Genomic DNA, 20,976 nt, shown 5'->3' on the forward strand with positions numbered 1-20,976 from the left:
GTAAACAAAGATATACCTGCCTCTGCTTCACAAATGCTAGGAGTAAAGGTATGTGTCACTATATCCAGCTGACAAAATATATTTAAAAAAATATTGATTATAAATAGCTGGGCAGTTGCTGGGCATGGTGGCACATGCCTTTAATCCCAGCATTCAGGCAGGCAGAGGCAGGCATATCAATGTAATTCGAGGCCAGCCAGGTCTATATAGTGAGTTCCAGGACAGCCTGGGCTACAAATGGAAAAACCCTGCCACAAACCAACAATCAAGTTTTTAAAATTAAAGAAAAAAAAAAGTGTTTTCCTGGCTCCATGTACACCACATACGTGTTGTGCCTGCAGAGACCTGAGGAGGTGCTGGAAACCCTGCCACAAACCAACAATCAAGTTTTTAAAATTAAAGAAAAAGAGTGTTTTCCGGGCTCCATGTACACCATATACGTGTTGTGCCTGCAGAGACCTGAGGAGGTGCTGGAATCCTACAACTTGAGTTCCAGAAGGTTGTGCTAGTCAGTGTAAGAGACGCAAGTGCTCTTAACCACTGACCCATCTCTCCAGCTACAAAATAAATTCTCACTATATACACAGTGTATTTAAAAACTATACAATAATAATAGTAAATTTTCTTCAAAATTTGTTTAGAAAGGGGGAAAATGCAACCCCTACCATAAACTGTAATTTAATGAGCTATTTTGTCTTGTTTTTGGTTTGTTTTGAAACAGGGCCTCACTATGTAGCCTTCGCTAGCTTGGAACTTCATTTGTAGACCAGGCTGGCCTTGAACTCAAAGAAATCTGCCTAGCTCTGCCTCCTCAGTGCTGGGAATAGAGCTGCACCAGCACATACAGCCTCTGCTGTGTGTGTGTGTGTGTGTGTGTGTGTGCGCGCGCGCGCGCGCGCGCGCGCGCGTGTTTGTGTATGTGTGTGTTTTTTGTTTTTGTTTTAAGGCCTACAAGGTCCTACTATGTAACTCAGGTTTGCCTTGAATTTATATAGTCCAGACTGGCTTCAAATTCACAATTCTGCATCAGCCTACCAACTGCCAGGAGTACACATTTGTGTCAATGCACCTGCACATAAAAAGTATACTTCTCTTTCTTTAGATTTGTTTGTTTGTTTTGTTTTTCAAGACAGAGTCTCTCTGTGTAGTTCTGGCTATCCTGGAACTCACTCAGTAGACCAAGATCAGCCTGCCTCTGCATCTTGAATGCTGGAATTAAAGATGTGTGTAACCATACCTGGCTACACAGAGAAACTCTGTCTTGAAAAACAACAAACAAATTTACTCTGTATGTGTGCATATATGCCTGATGTTTTGATGGTGGGCTCACCACTGAAGACAATGACTGTATTCTCTCCCAGATTCCATCATTAGCCAATAGTTCAGCAGCAAGGGGTAGGCCTCAGGAGCACTTAATTCTTTTTCTATCTTTAGTCCCAGTAAGTACACCAAATATTAGAAGTGGAATAATTTTTTGTACAAACAAAAATGTTTTCTCTTTTTCTCTATTTATTCTCAGTTTCTCCTAAAATAGAGGTATCTTCAAAAGAAGATGTACCTTATTTTTGACATCATAAGATATTAATAACTTCCAGGGCTTATGCGTGACGGCATACTCCTCTATGATCCTAGCACTTGGGAAGCCAAAGTAGGAGATCTCCAGTTCAAAGCCAACCTGATTACACAGTAAGATCCTGCCTACACATACTCTCTCTTCCCCTGCTCCATAAGACACGAGCATACAAAAAGACAGTATATAATGGTATAGATAGCTATTACTAAAGATACTTCAATAGTAACTAAAGATAGTTATTAATGGTTTAATGTATTTTTCTTCTAGTCTTTTTATTTATAAATTATTTACTTTGAAAACTCAGCGTAAAACACCCTCTTTTTTTGTTGTTGTTGTCTGGTTTTTGTTTTTTTTTTTTTTTTTTTTTTTTCAAGACAGGGTTTCTTTGTGTAGTCTTGGCTGTTCTGGCTTTACAGACCAGCCTGGCCTCGAACTCAAGAGATCCACCTGCCCCTGCCTCCCTGAGCGCTGGGACTTGTAGGCGTGCGCCCCCTCCCCCCCCCCCCCCCCCCCCCGGCAAAACCCTCTTTTTTAACCTGTACATAGGCTGGAGGGAGGACATATTTGCCATGTGCACATGGAGGTCACAGGCCACATGGGGACAGTTCCCTTCTCCCGCCTCGTGGCTTCTAGAGGTCAGATGCACGTTGTGAGGCTTGGTGGCAGCTGTGTTTACTGCTGAGTTATCTCAGCTCCAGCAGAACAAATCTTATTTTCTGCGCATTTCATTTTATGTTTCACATTTTTGTTTTTCCCCTTTTGGAAAGAGTCTCATATAACCTCAAATTTCCTATGTTGGGGAAATTCTCTGGCCTCCACCTCACAAATGCTAAGATTATTTGGGCACCTAACACTTGGCTCAAAAACAAAACAAAAACCCAGCAATAACAAAACAACTTTTTTTGTAAAAGTCAGATAGCAGAAATATCTCAGTCTTTTAACTGGACATTATATAGTTTATCTATTTCTTTTTAAAAAGATCTGTTTGTATATGTATTTTCTGCATGAGTTTTATTATGTGTACCCTATGTGGAGAGAAGCAGCCCCGTGGTGAGAGTAGTAAACACACTTAGCTCCAGCGCTTTCCTCATTTTGTTACTGCTGGAAGTAGATGGTCTGTAGCTCACCTACTTGTTACCTACATGTTGTTATTTTAAAAAAGTGTGCAAGAGTGAAAACATTTTCCTAAACAGAATGACTAGAGCAAAGGGAATACGTCAGTATAACATATATATTAACTGAAACTAGACTTAAAGAATTATTTTAAAATTACCCTTGAATGATTTTTTTTTTCCTTTTGTTTTGTTTTTGAGACAAGGTCTCATTGTGTAGCCCAGGCTGGCCTGGAACTCTTTGTAGACCAAGCTGGCCTTGAACTCTGCCTGCCTCTGCTAGAATTGGATTAGAGGTGTGTGCCATCACACCCAACTCTCTCTGCTTCTAAAAATGAGGCAGGACTCTGTTGAGAAGCTATACCAACACTTGGGTGTCTTACTTCTGCTGACTCTTTGAGAAGCTGCCACCCATGCTCTTGGTATGTCCTACTTTCTTCTGAGCACCTTCTTCACCCCATACTTAAATCTGTACTGAAATATCTCTGTTAAACCCCAACGCTACTTCATAAAAAACCAAAAATGTAAAAAACAAAATGAGTTCAGTGTGGTGGCACACACCAGCATCCCAGTCTGAAACAGGAGAGACAGGTGTTCAAGGGCAACCTCAGCTGCAAAGTCATTCTGAGGCCAGCCTGAGCTATACAAGAGTCTATCTTCAACACTCCACCTCTCTCCACAAATAAAACATTTCCTCCCAAATCACTGAGTTGTTATAAACCTGTAAATAGAAGAAATAATCCCACTTACTGGTTAATAAATATTTCTTGGATTGACAAGTCCTCCACACTTATAACAATCAGGTAACAGAATTTATAGGCATTTTAACTTTCCTTTAATTACTTAGTTGTAATTAGAAACTCACACTTCAACTTTCCTTGGCATTTGAGGCATCACATCCCATTTCAAGAAAACAAGGACTGGCTTTTCACTTACCACAAAATTGGATCATTAGCAAGTTCACTGAAGCGTTTACACACGCAAGCGGCTCTACAAAGATCCTGTTCCAGCAAATATGAGAAAATTTTTAAAACTACTTCATCTGGAAGCTTTTCCTGAAGATACTGTTCAGCAGGTGCTGCTAAAAGAGATTAACAAACAGGATGTAAACAATTCATTTATCAAGCAATGACTTTATCCTTACTAAAGTTATTTTCTCTAACAAACAGCCTGTATTTTTAATGTAGTTATATTTTTCCTTTAGCGAACATACATGTATACACACACACACACATTACCTGTTTTTTGTTTTGTGTTTAAGGCAGTCTTGTGGAGTTTACCAGACTGGCCTTGAAGTCACTGTAACTTAGGCAGGAACTTAGTTTTCTAGTCCCAATCCCTACACATTCCTTTAGCCTCCCAGGTAGCTGGGTTATGGCTGTACCATTTGGCTTGGCTATTAAAACAAACAAACAAATAAACAACGAAATAAACAAACAAAAAACCACTTCTATATAAAAATAAGACAGGGGCTGAAGAGATAGTGCAGCATGTAGAGTTTGTGCTGCTCTTTCAGAGGACCCATGTTTGGTTCTCAACACCTATAACCTGAAGCTCACAACCTCTTATATACCCAGCTCCAGGAAATCTGATGCCCTCTTCTGGCTTATTTCGGCAACTGGAATACCCTCTTTGCAGAAGCACACATACCCATAATTAAAAGTAAAAAAGTCAAAGAGGGAAATGTTAGGTTCTAATATATTCTTAATGGTAACTACTTTTGAAATATTCAGATAATGTTTAATTTAATTTTTGGCATCACATTCATCGTCGTCATCATCATCATCATCATTTTCATGATTATTGACAGGGTCTCTATGTGGCCCTGACCTGAAACTCTCTAGACCAGGATGGCCTTGAACTCAGAGATCTACCTGCCTCTGTCCATGAATGCTGGGACTAAAGGCTTGTGTCACAATGCTTGGGCTCAAATACAAACTTCTGAAACTACTTTTGCCTCATTTCTTAGCTTCCTATTCAAAATACCTGATAGATCTTGTGACTTTCCAGACACTCTTGCACGCTTTGCTCGATGACCAAAGTTTTCTGTAGTTGAAGTTGAGGCACCCTTCAAAACCAAAAAGAAAACTTATCAATCAAGTGTTTCTACTATATATAATAATTCTCAAAAACTGTAACCCCCCCCCATTCTTTCATTACAAAACCAATTACAATTAACTAACCTCCATACTGCTCTTTGTAGGACACGCTGTTCTTTTTGGCAAAAGAGTTTTTCTACGAAGTTGGTATGGACTATTTTGTGCACCAGGACCTGATTCTTCTGCAACCATATCTGCAGGAACATCATCTGCAAAAGGTAAGAGAAAAATGGAATCCATCTTTTTAATAAAAATCTCAAATTTGGCAAGAGAGGGGAGCAACAGAATTTTTGTATGGCATTTCAGCCAACTGGATGACTATCTGACAGATGTTAAACATCTTATAAAGCTTGGAAGAAATTTTAAAAAGGAAAAAAGTGAGGACATGGCTAGTTAAGGGCGAGCAGGACAGAGCAGAGTGAAGTGAGGTGAACATACTAGCAAGAGGTGGCACTGTACAGCAACATGTGGTCATCACCTATGAAGAGAAACAGCTGACTTCTGTGTACTAGGACCAGACTGGGCTAAAAAAAGATATCCAGAGTGTGGTCTGATATATGGTGCTCGACATTTAGAGCATGGAAGAAATCTGCAACAGGGAGGTGGAGGGAATGGCTTAGCAGAGTAGGAAGAGTCTCACACAGCTGAGGTGATGGCAGAATGGCTCACATGTAACGGCAGAATAAATGATGGCCAAGTGAGTACACAGGTTAATGAAAGTCAGATTTCTGTTAAAATAGCTGTAACTATAAAAACAGAAAGCACCGATAAGCGCTTTGATGTTGAGACTAGAATCAAAGGTATAGTGTGAACTCATGATTTCAGCCGCAGATAGAGAAATACAGATGTAAGTATTTATATGCGCATGGAAAACGTGCTCATTAGCCTTAGTTCTCTCCACACCAGACAACACGAAGCTCCTCAAAGGAACGAGCATGACTAGCAGTTGGATCTTGCTTCTAAATAATATTTTCTATAAGAGGAAATTTTCATACTCGTTGAAGAAATGGTAGATCCCAGGACTACAAAAGTACAAAATAAGCAGAAAAGTACAAAATAAGCCTAGAATATCTTGTGGCAGAAAGAAAGTGCTCAAAAAAAAAAGGGGGGGGGAGTGGAAGGGGAGCTTGAAAAAGCAAAAGTATGCCGCAATAAAGTAACCAAAGGTATAACCCATACATTAACACAGATATAAATACACTGAAAAGTATGACAAGTAAGGGACTTCAAGTTATCTACAGATTAAGAGAAACAGAATGAGTGCCAACTGTGGGAAAAGCTCAAAGTTAGGTCATCAGGAAAACAAAGTGAAACGGCACCACCTCACAGCACACAACAGAATTTCTGTGATGTTCCTGACAAAAGTGGACACTGCGAATACAGCTGTGAAGAATCAAACACTGTGAGAACACCAAAGTTGTTCTGTAGGATTTGAAGAGATAGGGCAACTAAATGCCATCTGTGGCACTGGTGAAAAGAACATTTTCCTCATCCTGCTCCAGCAAGTGAAATCTGGAAACCATGAGTGAGACAGGATGTTAGTTAACTTATGGTTTTTGGAGACAGTCTTCTTTGTAGGACATGTACACTCACGTAGTAGGGTGTAGAAAGGCGATTTAACTCTTAAAGGACTGGGAGCCTCTGTACTACTAATTCTCTTATTTGGATTTTTAAAAATCTTGAAAATTGCAACAGAATAACTTCTTGAAACAAAAACCAACAGACAAAAGAAGAGAGATAGTTAGGGGAAAAAATGACTGCAATATATTAAAAAGGGGCAATTTGTTCACAAATCAGTATTTGATCAACAGGCCAGTTATGGTAGATAAGAGATGTGGACTGACAGCTCCAAATGAAGAAATACAAAGAAAAACTGCAGTGAGATTAACTTTTATCTATCACATTATCACAAGATCGTCAAGAAGGGGAAAGAATGCCTGGCAGTGGTGAGTCACAGCTTTAACCTCTGCATCAGGGAAGCAGAGGCAGCGGGTCTCTCAAGGCCCACCTGCTCTATGGTTCCAGGACAGACAGAGCAAGAGAACAAGCAATAGAGAGAGAATGGGAGAAAGAGAGAAAGAAAAAAGCAAGAACCAGAAAGAAAGAAGAGCGAGAGAGACACTTGTCATTGCTTTTGAAAGGTTATGCGGCAAGCTGCTACTTAGCTGTCCCATTTCTGACCACTGATCCTGCAGCTATCCTCACACATGAACCAAGACATTCATCACGGAAGCCCTACTACCAGAGGACAACAACCAAAATATTCATTGTCAGACAGCTACACAATGAACTTTTGTGTAGCTGTTACAAAATATAACGCAATTCTATACAGTAATGAAACACTACCTCCAATATACAGGTTAGAGTACAGATCAGGACTGGGAATTATAGCTTAGTAAGAGCACCCACTATATACAAGGCTTAAACTGCAAAACAGACAAAACATTTTAATTATCAATCAATCAATCAAACAAACAAACCCTATATATATGTCTATATATGAAACTTGTGTAGGGGACACACACTCCCCACAGAATAGGCAGTCAACGTGAAGAGAATCTTACTGGTTAGGAAAGATGGGGTTGGAGGACTGGAGAGATGAATTCTTAACACCTAAATGATGGCTCACAACTCCAGCTCCAGGTGATCTGACACTTTCTTCTGACCTCTTCAGATACTAAGCATGGATGTACAGATGTACATGTAGGCAAAGTACTTAAATTCAAAAAATAAATACATGTTCTTCCTGGCTTAAATGGGACAATCAGATAACCAATAGACAGGAAACAGCTCCCTACAGGCGCAAACTCCAGAAGAAAATAATAAAACTACAGAATCATGGCTTTGCAATTGCTAAATGAATTAACAGACTTAGCCACTGAATAACAATCATGCCCAGGATAACTAAAAGAGAAATCAGAAGACTTTTTATTTCCTCAAGAAAGAAGAGAAGCCCTAGGAACAACAGCAAAAGTTTAAAAAAATCTAGTTATTTCATTTAAACATTGTTCTTAGCTAGGTGTCGGCACATGTTTATTACTCCAGCATGCAGGAGGCATAAGGCTGGAAGATCAAGAGTCTGAGGATACTCTGGGATACATAATAAAAAAATATTTTCAAATAAAGCTTTGAAAACTGAGTTTGAGAATACAGTCCATGTGACACACTTAAGTGTATGTGGAGTCATCTCTTTGTGCTTTAACATGAGGTTATTTTTACAAATGTTTATCAGTATCTAAAATGAACACGTACAGTCTTCTGTCTTTTAAACAAGGAGGGTTCAGGCATCAGGCAGGAACTCTATTTAGTGTCTTACTTAGGGTTTCTGTTGCTGCAATGAAACCCCATGACCCAAAAGAAGATTGGGGAAGAAAAGGTTTATTTGGCTTATGCTTCCACATCATTATCCATCATTGAAGGAAGTCAGGACAGGAAGCTGGAGGCAAGAGCTGCTGCACAGCCCATGAAGGAGTACTGTTTACTGGCTTTGTCTCCATAGCTTCTCAGTCTGCTTTCTTTTAGAACCCAGGACCACCAGCTTAAGGAAGGCATCACCCCCAATAGGCTGGGCCTTCCCCATCAATCATGAATTAAGAAAATACCCTATAGCCTTGCCTACAGCCCAATCTTTTGGAAGCATTTTCTCAACTGAGGCTCCTTCCTCTCTATTGACTCTAGCTTGTGTCAACTCCACAAAACCAGATGTTAATCTATCAACATCTATCCACTGAGGTTTGTCGCCAGTCCCTATAGCCTACATTTTAGAGATCAATTTTAAACTCTCTAAAAAGCAAGCTTTTAATAGTGTAGTTCAAATATTCTGCCTGCCCTTTTTGAGTGGAGGTAGTATGGTTATCTACTGACCTCAGAAAGAAATGTTAAACTCTCCAGCTGTGTCTGTAGGTCGTCTATTGAGCCTATAAACCTTTATTTTATACACTCTGAGATGTTAGCCGGATACAGATCAAGATTAATTCCTGCTGAATTATTCCGTTTATCATTATGAAAAAATACACCTTAATTTATGAGTATAAATGTTTTCCTTGTATAAATGTATGTGCCTGTACATGTCTGATGTCTGTGGAAATCATAAGTAGGCTTTGCATCCCATGGAACTAGAGATGGCTGTGAGCTTGGAACTGAACCCAGGTCCTCTTCACCACTAAGCCATCTCTTCAGCCCTCAGTGCTACACTTCTTGTCCCCATGTATGTACTGAAGCTCTACTTGAGACCCATACCACAGATAACCAGGACCAAAAAAGCCCCTGTACTTTATCTCCTATTCACTGATTTGATGTCTCTAATTTCTAGCATCCCTGACTTCTTTCTTTCTCTTTAGGGTTTAGTTACAATTCTATCATTTCATGCTGCTGTGTTTGTAGTATATGCACACACCGGACTGGTATTTCTATCAGCTTAATTTAGCCATGCTGACAGTAATTTTCTTCATAATCAAATCTGTTACTCTATACAAACTCCCTCCCCTTCCACCTTCACCTAGTAAAGATGAAGATACCCACCCATCTACCCTGGAATTTTTCTCACTATCAGCATGTCAAGAATTTAAAGACTTAACAGAAGCACAGGAGGAAGTTGTCTGTTCATCAGTGCTGTCTAAATTTTGTCTCTGAAGAAGTGAGGATGCACATCTTCCTTACAGGCTCCTATATCTGACTGCTCAGTCGACACCGGAGAAAGAAAGGCTTTGATAGGACTAGGAGTAGATTGTGTGGTCACATTAGGGAAGTGTGTCACTGGGGGTGGGCTTTGAGGTTTCCAAAGCCCAAGCAGGCTCAGTGTCACTCTCTCTCTGCTTATAGACCAGGATGTAGCTCCCAGCTGCTTCTGCAGCACCACCCCTGCCTGCTGCCATGCTCCCCACCATGACGGTAACAGGTTAAGCCTCTGAGACTGTAAGCCCATCCCCAGTATGAGTTGCCTTGGTCATAGTGTCTCTTCACAGCAATAGAACAGTGACTAAGACAGTTGTCTTGTTTTTACTTTTGCTATGTCATATTTTTAAACAGATTTGTAAGCCCCGAGGGCAAAGGTCCTTTTTTATTCTTCTTCACCGTTTCAGTTCAGTGCCTAATAAAGACTCAGTAAATGATTCCTCTCTATAGAACTGCTTCATTTCCATAACTAATGAGAACTAGCATGATCTTTACTGAAGAAATAAAAAGGAACTGATTTAACTTTTTTCTGCCTCCAGATTTATATTTTTTTTAACCTTTTTTTTTGTTTGTTTGTTTCCTCCTAAAATTACAGAGAAGTATTCCCCAAAACAGATGTGGCACACAGAAGCAATAAAAATAGGGCTTATTATATAAATAAGCAAAACAATACATAAAGCCAATGGTCCATGGTAGATGCCAAATAATGAATGATTAACTCAATTAGGGCTTTGTTAAGTAACTGCCACTCATATATATATTCATATATATGTGAATATATATTCTGAAAAGCAAGAATAGCAACAAGTTAATATGCAATTTAAGAGGAAGCTATATATACATATACATTACACACATACATATGTAGTCAGAATTTATATTTACATTTCTAGACTTTACTTCAAATCCTATACATATATACTGCAATTTTCACTACGAATTGGAACCACTAAGGTAAGGAAGGTCTAATGAAAATAAACAGGTTTCTCAATTTAAAAGTAAATATTTAAAGATATAATTAAGCAGCAATGAAAATGTATTAGAATACAAAAAACAATCTAGTATCTATCCAGCCTGAGGCTAGAATACCTTGACTTTTATATGTATTTGTAACAATCTCAAAGGCTTCCAGAATAGTTATGGAAATTTACAGAAGTTGTGCCCTCCACACACCAAGACTATATTCCAAATTCCTTACCAGAGACACACATCAGACTGAAAATAGTCACATCTGTGCTAGTAACACACAGACGTTTGTGTATTTCTAAACACACAGTGTTTAGAAACAGCTCCAAGTCTTACAGTGTAAAGAAGTACCACTTGACAACTGTCTCTAACACAGTCGGAAACCACCACAGCCTTTTCCAACTAACAGTTTTCATGGAGAAATTGAAGTAAAGAGAGTACTTATTCTAAATATTCTCTAATTTAAGTTTCTAAAGCTAAAACAGAGGTATTTTAAGATAGAGAATCCAAAAGTAAGTATTTTAAATCTGTTTTTTAAAAGGAGATTTGACTTGCCATACAATGTATAATCAGTTATACTTATGGGTATGCTAGTTGTACCTGTTACAGATTTTCAAAATTTAACTATTCAGTAAGTGGTACCCTGCAGTAGTGTCTTTATTTATCTAAACGGGTACACAAGTATGTTGAATTTTCACCATCACACAGCTGTAGGAATTAACTTAATACAAACAACAACAACAAAAGAAATACACACTTTGGCTATTCTATAACAACTTTCAGAAACCTAATCTTTGATACTATAACTCTCAGAAATCCAATTGCTGAAGAAATTTACAACTTTTTTCTAAGCTGTCTAGCCTAAAGCACAGGTAACAAGTATTTGCTGAATGGGTGAAGAATACATGAATGGCAATGCCATGCATGGTGCTAGCTAGGAGTAAGACAGACCAGCCAGCCACGGAGTACTTGACATACACAAAACTCAGACATAAGCATGCATGTCTTTAACCCCAGCACTGTGGAGGCAGAGCCAGGCAATCTCTATGCATCTCGACCAGTGTGATATTACAAAGTAAGCTTTTTCTTCTTCTTTTTAAAGGGTAATTTTGTTAATCTGAAATCACACTACAGTGTGAGTGCAGAGTCAGAAAGCATAGACTAGCCATCATCATTTATATATAGTACAATATCGATGTTTCATGTGTGACATATCATCCAATTCACGAGAAAACTGCATTATAATAAGCTATAGAATATTTCTATTCAACTTGAAAGATAAAATATCTCTCATTTTCGGAGACAGGGTTTCTCTGAGACTAAAGGCATAGGCTACCACACTGAACAACTTCCATAAGTTTCATTTATTTCCAAGTTCAATCCAAGATTAACTACTTAACAGGGAAATTAAAAAGCAGTGTAGAAGGTGTGGAGGGTGATGTGACCACAGTATTCAATTTATAATCAGAATGACCACTCCCCAAATCAACAATTGTAACTTTAGACTAAACTAGGATTTGCAGAAATCAATTAAATGCTGACCACCTTCACCTGTAGCCCTACTGCAAATAAATTTTTAAAATTCCACCACAAAATGATTGTTCTAGGAGAATAAGACATAATAAAAACTGAAAGCAATACAATGAGTGTCATAAGGCATATGTGAGTTGTTACCAAAATATAAAAGGGAACATAAATGCACACAGCTTAGGAAAAAAAAAAAAACATTTTAGCTTGTTCCTAATTTTATTTTCACATGAAATTTAGAAACTTCTAGAACTGTCTTTTTACTGGTTTGTATTTACTGGAGAAAGAATAACCAAGGTCAGGAAATTATGAGTAGCAAGATGCAAATGAGGCTACTTTATTCCTTTTTTCTTTTTAAGATTATTAAGTATATGTATGTGAAGGTGTTTGTTTAGTATACAGTTATGTACTGAGGCCAGAAAAGGGTAGTGGATCCCCTAAAATTGGAGGTACAAGTGGTTATAAGGAGGATGTGGTTGCTTGGAACAGAACTTGGATCCTCTGTATAAGCAGCAAATGCTCTTGACTGCTGAGCCATCTGCCAGGCTCCTATTTTACTCTTACAAGCTTTAAATATTTAACCACAGCTGGAGATGGATAGCTCAGCAGTTAAGAGTACTTGTTCTTGCAGTGGACCCAAATTCAATTCCCAGCACCTACATGGCAGCTCACAGTCATCTGTAACTCCGGTTTCTCCTTTTGGCCTCCTCAGGGACGAAGCACACAAGTGATACACAGACATATCTGTATATGTATGTGTGTGTGAAGGTAAATATATATATGTATATATGTCAGCTCTGCTCAGATGCCACTTAAGACAACTACATTATTGGAAGAAGGAGAGCAGACGTGGAAGAGGCATTATCAGTTCTTTTCTCATAGTATTACAGTTAACATAACCACAGTATACAATATCTAGTAATGTTTCTTAATGAAACAAAACAAAACAAAGACCAAAAAAACAAAAAATAAGCTAACAAGGCAATCATGATAGCACAAGCCTGAAATCTGCACTCAGATGGCTAAGGCAGGAGGGTCATCAGTTTGTGACCAGCTCAAGTTTTATAGCTTAAACTGTTACCTAATACAATATCTAAATATAAACTGTTTGTATTAAGTATCTTCAAATACAGTTAGCACCAGTAGTATTTTAGAGGCTTGTAGAAAAATACAATATAATGGGGCACACATCTTTTAAAATTTTTTTTCTAAAGAGGTGGCTCCTTAGATCTTTTCATTTAGTAAAAGAAAATCAATACTAAGTTAAGATGGTATAGGACAATGTAAAGACACAAGTTCTACAAAGGTGGGCCTTTGTTTAGAATTTGGTATTAGCCCTTTCTGTTCAGAAAGTCCCTAATGTGTGTATATGTGTCTGTGTGTGTGCACGCGTGCACGCGTGCATACATACAGAGAATATATATGGTAATGGCCTCTCTACTCCTTGACATTATTTAAACAAATCCTTTGGTAATGTCTCTCACTGGGTAGACAGACTGGCTGGCCAGAAACCCCTAGGACACCCTTGTCTCTGCCTCCCCAATATTGGGATTACAGATATATGCTGCTCGGTCTAGTAGATTCACATGGATACTGAGAATCTGAACATAGGTCTTCATGCTTACACGGTCAATTATTATACCAAATGAGGCATCTCCAAGCCTCAGTTTCTCATTTTTAAACATGAACTTCCTTTAACTAATTTTCAGTTCATCTACAAAATGGAGGTAAATAAATAGGCCAGCAAGTTGCCTCAGTAGATGAAAGGGTTTACTGGCTGACAACTCAAATTTATGCCCAGAGCCCCAAGTAGAAGAACCACTGAAAGATGTTCTGACCTCTTGCACAGATCTGCGCGCTCGGGCACACACACGCACACACACACACAATAATATTAAATTTTTAAAAATGTAGATGTTAAATGGTTGTCTACCTTAGTAATTATTATGCTGTTAAGAGTGTACCTGGTTAAGACAACATCTCAATATTAGCTATTTTCATGTTGAGATGGGACACTGAAAGTTATAAAAATGCATAATACAAAACATATTTCAAATCTCATGTAAAAGTTTTTTTTTTAATTACCCCATTTAATATTTGGGAAATCCTATGGGACAGAAATAATGATTACAAAACGTATCTGATGATAGGACTCAAAGAGCGAAAATTACACAGTTAAATGCATAAATACAAGGGTTGACTGACTATAGATAAAAACAAACATTTCCTTTAACCACCAGTAGTCGTTTTGTAGGGCTATAAATTAGCCAACAATGTAAGGCATTTGGTAAAGCTGTAAAAAGGGCAATAATGTTGCCAGTTAATACGATTTCTTTTTTCAATCTTGTGATGTCAAAACAATGGCCTTCACAACGGAAGTAATTTCTCTTAAACTATGAAATACAAGAGAAGGTAGAATAAAAAATATTCCAGACATACAGACTTATCTCACAGCCAAACTAAGGAGCAAATACAGAAATGATGACAGTATCTATCAAGTAATGTAGTTTCCTTAAAGAAGCAAGGGAGGAAAGAAGCGCCAACATAAAGAATACTCTGTCTTTGAAGAAGACTCAGGTGATTTCTTCCAAGAACAATAGATAGAAGGACAAAAGCAACACACAGTATTTAAAAATAGTCTATTAGGACTGAAGCAATGGCTCAGAGGTCAAGAGCACGGGGCTATTCTTCCAGGTCCCTGGGTTCAATTTTCAGGGCCCACACAGCAGCTCATAAACACTTGAAATTCTGGTAGCAAATGATCTGACACCTTGCACTGGCCCCTGGGCACCAGGTATACAAGTACTACAAAGAGATACATGCAGGCAAAACACTCATACATAGAAAATAAATTCAACAACAGTCCATCAACATAAATGGGAAAAATCTCTTGAGTGGCCCAGAGATAAAGTAATACTCTGTGACAGAGAAGAAAATATTTAGCATTACAGAGGTATTACATACATCCAGATTCTTTTTGTTGTTGGTGGTGGTGGTTTGTTTTTTGAGACAGGGTTTCTTTGTGTGGCCTTGGCTGTCCTGGATTCTTTTTGTAGACCAGGCTGGCCTCAAGCTGATGGAGATCCTGCCTGCCTCTGCCCCCCAAGTGCTGGGATTAAAGGTGTGCACTACCACAGCCAGGCACATCCATATTATTAATAAGGTGAACACAAGTCTAGTTTCAACTTCTACACTCAATATACACACAAATCACAGAAAAACTTGAACAGTTTGCACACATTACCAATACAGAAATGCTTAATCTTGATAATGCAAATTCAGAATTTAACCCAGGACAGTGTTTCAATAAAAAGAACCATGACTGTCATCATTACACTAAAGACAGAATTTATAGCTATCAACCAAAAGATTTAAGGGAATTAAAATTAAGTTGATCACCATACCAGAACTCAATAGACAACATCTGACAGCAACACAGAAATGACTGGAAAAGCGCTGGATGGACAAATTCATCTACTTTACTCAAAAACCTACCACCTGGAGCCAACTAGCTTATGCACAAGTCTTTCAAAAAGGACAACAAATTTCCAAGACCACATAGCTAAAAGTCCATGCAGATTTATTTTGTAAAGACTACAGAACTAGGGAGCGGGAGAAAGGGCACAATACTTTAGGGTGGGCACTGCTCTTGCAGAGTGTACCCCCAGCATCTACATCCAGTTACTAACAACCACCTGTCTTTCTAGCTGTGCCAGGATCAGAGGCTTCTGGTCTCTGAGAGCACCTATCATATATAATCATGGAGACATCTGTTGAGAAAGAAAGACATACCTGGAAATTATTAAGCAAAATAATCTTTTATATTACCATATATACAAACTGCTACACTAGATGAAGTACAAAGATAGATCATGTAACAATTAAAGACTACGAATATTAAATAAGATGCTATATTTGTAGTGGAAATGATTTATATAAAAGAAGCTGCCCATACACAGACATGTGCTATCTCAGAAGTGATGGAAGAGTGATTATTAAGGCTAGAATCAGCTACAGAGTTGGAGTTGGAAGATAGGCTGAGCTAAATGAAAATCCTGTTTTAAAAAAGTCTGGAGATGACTCAGCTAAGTTAAGAGCACCTGATGCTCTTCTCTTACAGACTACCTGGGTTCAACTCCCAGAACCCACATGATGGTTCCCAACCATGTGTAACTCCAGCTCCAGGGCATCTCTTCTGATCTCTGTGGGCACCAACATGCACATGGTGCACGCACATCCATACAGCTAAGAAACACACACACACAAAATACAAATAATTAAATCAATTTAAAAATTTAAACAGAGACCTGATAAACTAGGGTCAGATCCTCCCCTACCAGTGGACTTTGGGAGGGGTAGAGAGGGGATGAAGGAGGGAGGGTGGGATTGGGAGGGGATGAGAGAGGGGGCTACAGCTGAGATGCAAAGTGAATAAACTGTAATTAGCATAAAAAATAAAAATAAATTAAACAAAAACAAAAGCCTGTGTTGAGGTTGGGGGAAAGGTGTTAAGTATATATAAACTGGGTACGGTGGTGTAATCAGATTATACCTGTAATCCCAGCACTTAGGGAGACAGAGGCAGGCAGATCTCTGAGTTCGAGGCCAGCCTGGTCTACAAAGCAAGTCCAGGACAGACAAGGTTACACGCAGAGAAACCCTGTCTTGGAAAAACAAACAAACAAACAAACAAACAAAAACATAAATGTAGTTTAGACTTGTGGGATGGGTCTTCATTGGAATGGACTGCAGTGGAACTTTACAGGTAAAAAACAAACCTATAAAAGATGAAAAACTAGGTGTTCAGCGAAGAAAAGACATGTAAAAAACATGAATGGAGATAAGGGGACCAGTGAACCTTTTCCTCATGAATTTTAAGGCACTGGTTAAATATTCAAAATGATCAGAGACAATAATACAAAAATACTTGTAAGTCTATAGTTTCTGTCAGGTGGTATACAGAAATCAAGATATGTTTTGTTTTTAAAATTCAATTTTGTGCTCATATGAGCAAAAATAAATAAAATTTTAATCTCCTACTTAGCTTTATCAAAGTAAATGGAACATCACATTAAGGAACAGCAGATGGCGCCAAAATGTCATTAAAATACTTTTGGGTTACTATAAATGAATACAATTAACTGAAACCAAAGGCAGGAGGTGGGACTCAGGACTCAGCAAAGTAAAATTGAAGAATGTAAGTGAGAATAATAAAATATTAAAGTTTTCATGTGGTACTATTATTTTAAGAGAGGGCCTCATTAGATTGACTGTCTGTCTGTCTGTCTCCTAAGTGCTGGGATTCTCGTTTTCTTGCTGTCATGCTGTCAATTTTTCTAGCTGTCCACCAACAGTAAAGAATATCTTTTCTAATAAGCCAACAAAACTATATATATATATATATATATTTTTTTTTTTTTAAGTAAAGAGACACATGTTTTTTTTCTCCCAAACAATAAAGTACATAGGGCTTAAAACTATGTGAGGTTGAACAGAAGACTATGTTGTTTCTGTTTATTTCAAATAATATAAATAAAATTATAAATAATTTATATAATTATTTAAAATAATAAAATAAAATATTTTTGGGGAAAGCAAGAGGGCGTAGCAGCTAAAGGTACTTGCTTGGCAAACTCAGCCTGGCAAATTCAGATCTGTTTGATCCCTATATGTATGCACACAGGCGTGCGCGCGCGCACACACACACACACACACACACACACACTTACTTATAAACTCCCAACTGTTACAACTGTTCCAATTGATTAGTTCTTGCCACAACAAGGACATTAAAATCTGGCTATTCCACACTGATGGCTAGTAAATGTAATGACAATTATGAACATAAGATTTCAATCCTATCCCTAATTTTACCCAGGAATACAGCCAACACTAATCAAAACTTTAGCGTTGGGATTAGCAAGATGCCTCAGTGGATAAATCGCTGCAGAAGCCTGGAGATCTGGGTTGATACCTGGAATCCATGTAAAGGTGGCAGGAGAGAACCAGCTTCAGAAAGCTGTTCTCTGACCTCCACTTGTGCCATGGTAACCATGCCCCCCCCCCAATACACTTCAGAGAGGATAAAAAGATATGATAAACCATAATCACACAGTTATTTTACTCCACCAGAAAATGAGTGGTCCCCACCTGAGACTAGGAAGTACAGAAAGTCTCAAACTCAGCTGTACACTGAGTGCCCTTGCAGATGTAAAAACATTGCCACTGCAACTGATTTCACAAACCCATCTCCCATGGCAGGACAGGCAAGCCCAGGCCATTCTTATGCAGCATTTGTTTATTTTTCGCAAGGGTGCGTGGGGGTTGTGAGACAGTAGTGCTCTTTCCTTTTCTCCTAGCGCAATGAAGAACAGGTGATTGCTGTACTGGTAAAGTAGGAATCATCCAGCTCTAGGAGGAAAAGCTGCGTACCATGCTGACAAGCTGAAAAGGGCAAAGCTACAACTGTGCAAAATCAGAAATAACACTTACTATATGAGATTTTTCTTATTTAAAACACTGAGTCAATTTTAATTTACATCCAAAAGCACCTTGAATTTTGAAAAAGTTCCACTGTTCATGATACAAAACAAGGAGTAATAACATGAATCCATGGTATTAAAGGAATTAAGCAAAGTGGAATAATGTGGAGAACTAAGAAGTTAGAATGAAAATCAAAACCTACATTACAGGGCAGAAATAATGATTCAAGTCCAAAACTAAAAACATGCGCGATGTCTAATTCTTTCTCTGGATCCTCCTTTAATAGCAATTATCAGAGTACCAGACATATTACTGCTAATTAATAACTATGACAAATCTAAAAGAAGTGTTCCAAAGACTTAACATTAGTATCAAATATAAGGTTTTGTATTGCATTCAAGTCTGTATCAATCCAGGAAATAAAATCCAAACCAAGCTCTTGTTTAAATAGCTCAGTGAGAAGTAGAGCGGTCTGAACTATAGATAATTAAGGGCCAGGCTGGCAGAGGCACACCAGTAACTTCAGTGGTCAGAGGCTGAGCAGGTCCATTCAAGGGAAGGCTGGACCACACAGTGAAACCCCATCTTAAAAACAAAACAAAATATAACAAAGACCCCCCCCCCCACACACACACAATGAGCTAATTATTTAATAGGAATTCTACCTAAACCTCTTTGTTTGGAGGGGGATCTGAAATAATCAGTCACTGGTTTTATAGAAGATATTCTGCTTTTAGTGCTAGCAGAGAACACAGCAAATAAAATATACTTTAATTTCTAGTTAAAGAGCTCATTCACATGAGTCTGAAACAACCCAGTTACAGAATACTTCAATGCACTCTAAACTCAGATCATATAGACATCATTTTAGTAGGGTGGCCTAATCAAGATCTACAAGTGGCTTCCAATACAGGAAGCAAAAGTAAAAGACTTTTATTTAAAATTCCATGATTTTTATTAAACCTTATAGTTTGGGGTTATGGCACAAAACTTTTCAAAGGTATAGACTAATTTTGAGAAATACAGCATTGTACACACTAAGGTAAATCTAAAACAAGATTTATGGTTTAGCCTGTTATTTAAACAAATGCTTAACAACAAAAAAAAATTGGTATATTTGCTAGAATCTTAAACTTATATCAATCAGAAAGTTAGCCATTTGATCATATTTACAAAGGCATGTGATCTTCAGTTTGTAATACCAAGTTAATTACAATAAACAGAATCCATTCTTAAAAATATTCCTATTCATTAAATTGTAAGTTAGTTTACACCAGGTATGGTGGCATATACCTATAATCCCTGCACTTGAGGCAGAGGCAGGTGAATCATTACAATCATTACAAGTTTGAGGCCAGCAGGCCAACACAGTGAGACCCTGTTTCAAAAACAAAATAAAACCACAAAAAAGATTAGATGTGTTATTTATAAATATTAGTGGCTTCTGTCAAGAGTGAACAGAAGTCCATAAAGGTTAGGTAAAAACTACCTTATTCAGTAGATCAATGGCAGACATATAAATTAGGTATTTTAACACATGAGTGTGGAGGATGGTCATAAAAGAAGCAAGACTTTGGAATTTAATTCTGTTTCTCAGATCCTAGTATGAATCTTCATGTTGTATTAAGCACACTCTATTTGCTATGTGAAACAAGCATACTTTGTTTCTGCAGTGTTTTTTTTTTAAAGGAAAGCAACAGTTGATGAGACATTTAAGTGAATAAAAAACACCTGCACACTTTATAACCTAAACTATAAACAAACACATGAGTACAGTTTTCACTGTGCACATGAACCACGGTATCAGTAAGGAACACTGAAACAAAACATGGTTGCATGATGGAAAAAATAGCTATTTTTCCATCCGTGACAGACCTCAAACAAAGGAGGTGACCTACAATCTATTGAACTGGGCATCCACTATACTTTGGATAAGAGAATATAAAAAGTGTTCTGTATGACCTCTAGGATACATTCTAAAAGAAAGACGCCCTTCCTCACAGTTTCCTGCTAGACAGAAAGCTAGAGCATGTATAGATAATTTGCAACATAAAATTCTGCTTAAGAAAGTGGACTAATAAAGCAGGAACCTAGGTCCCTTACGTCGTGATGGAGCTTTCATACCAACTGTAGATGCTAACTTTCTCGAAACTCTTCGCCACAGAGGGAAAACCGTATCTTTTCCCCCTTCCATATAGATGGTGCACGCATGTGTATGCAGGTGTGCATGCCAGTGTATGTGCATATGTACACTGCCAGGTGTCTTTCTCTACTGTTCTCCTTCACATTTTGAAAGATTTTTTTTTTTCGTGTGCATGTGTTTGTGGGCAGGTGCCTATTGGGAAGTGGCTGTGGAGGCCAGCAGAGAGGGTATTGGATTCCCTGGAACTGAAGTTACAGGAAACTATGAGCTGTCTGCTGAGAACCAAACTTGAGACTTCTGAAAGAAAAGCAAGCACTCTGAACTGATGAGCTCTCTCTACAGCTCCATCCATTTTATATTTCGAGACAGGGTCTCTCACTGAATCTGGAGGTCATCAAT

The 20,976-nt window shown here is 38.2% G+C and overlaps 1 protein-coding gene across 3 annotated transcripts in view; it reads right to left on the reverse strand.

Moving 5' to 3' along the window:
- The window catches only part of Fbxo11 (F-box protein 11), a 77,978-nt gene that overhangs the window by 25,148 nt on the left and 31,854 nt on the right, over positions 1-20,976 (reverse strand). For 2 of the 3 annotated variants that reach the window (XM_055619536.1, XM_055619531.1), the window contains exons 2-4: positions 4,869-4,993; positions 4,672-4,753; positions 3,622-3,766 (exon numbers count right to left, since the gene is read on the reverse strand). In XM_055619536.1, coding sequence (XP_055475511.1) covers positions 3,622-3,766; positions 4,672-4,753; positions 4,869-4,976 — 335 coding nt within the window. In that variant the 5' untranslated portion in view covers positions 4,977-4,993. Of the gene's footprint in view, positions 1-3,621; positions 3,767-4,671; positions 4,754-4,868; positions 4,994-7,348; positions 7,368-20,976 lie in introns of those variants that run through there. The other variant, XM_055619523.1, reaches the window with a different exon arrangement.

This window comes from Psammomys obesus, unplaced genomic scaffold, assembly GCF_907164565.1.
Source record: "Psammomys obesus unplaced genomic scaffold, mPsaObe1.curated_primary_1811, whole genome shotgun sequence".
Lineage (NCBI taxonomy): Eukaryota > Metazoa > Chordata > Mammalia > Rodentia > Muridae > Psammomys > Psammomys obesus.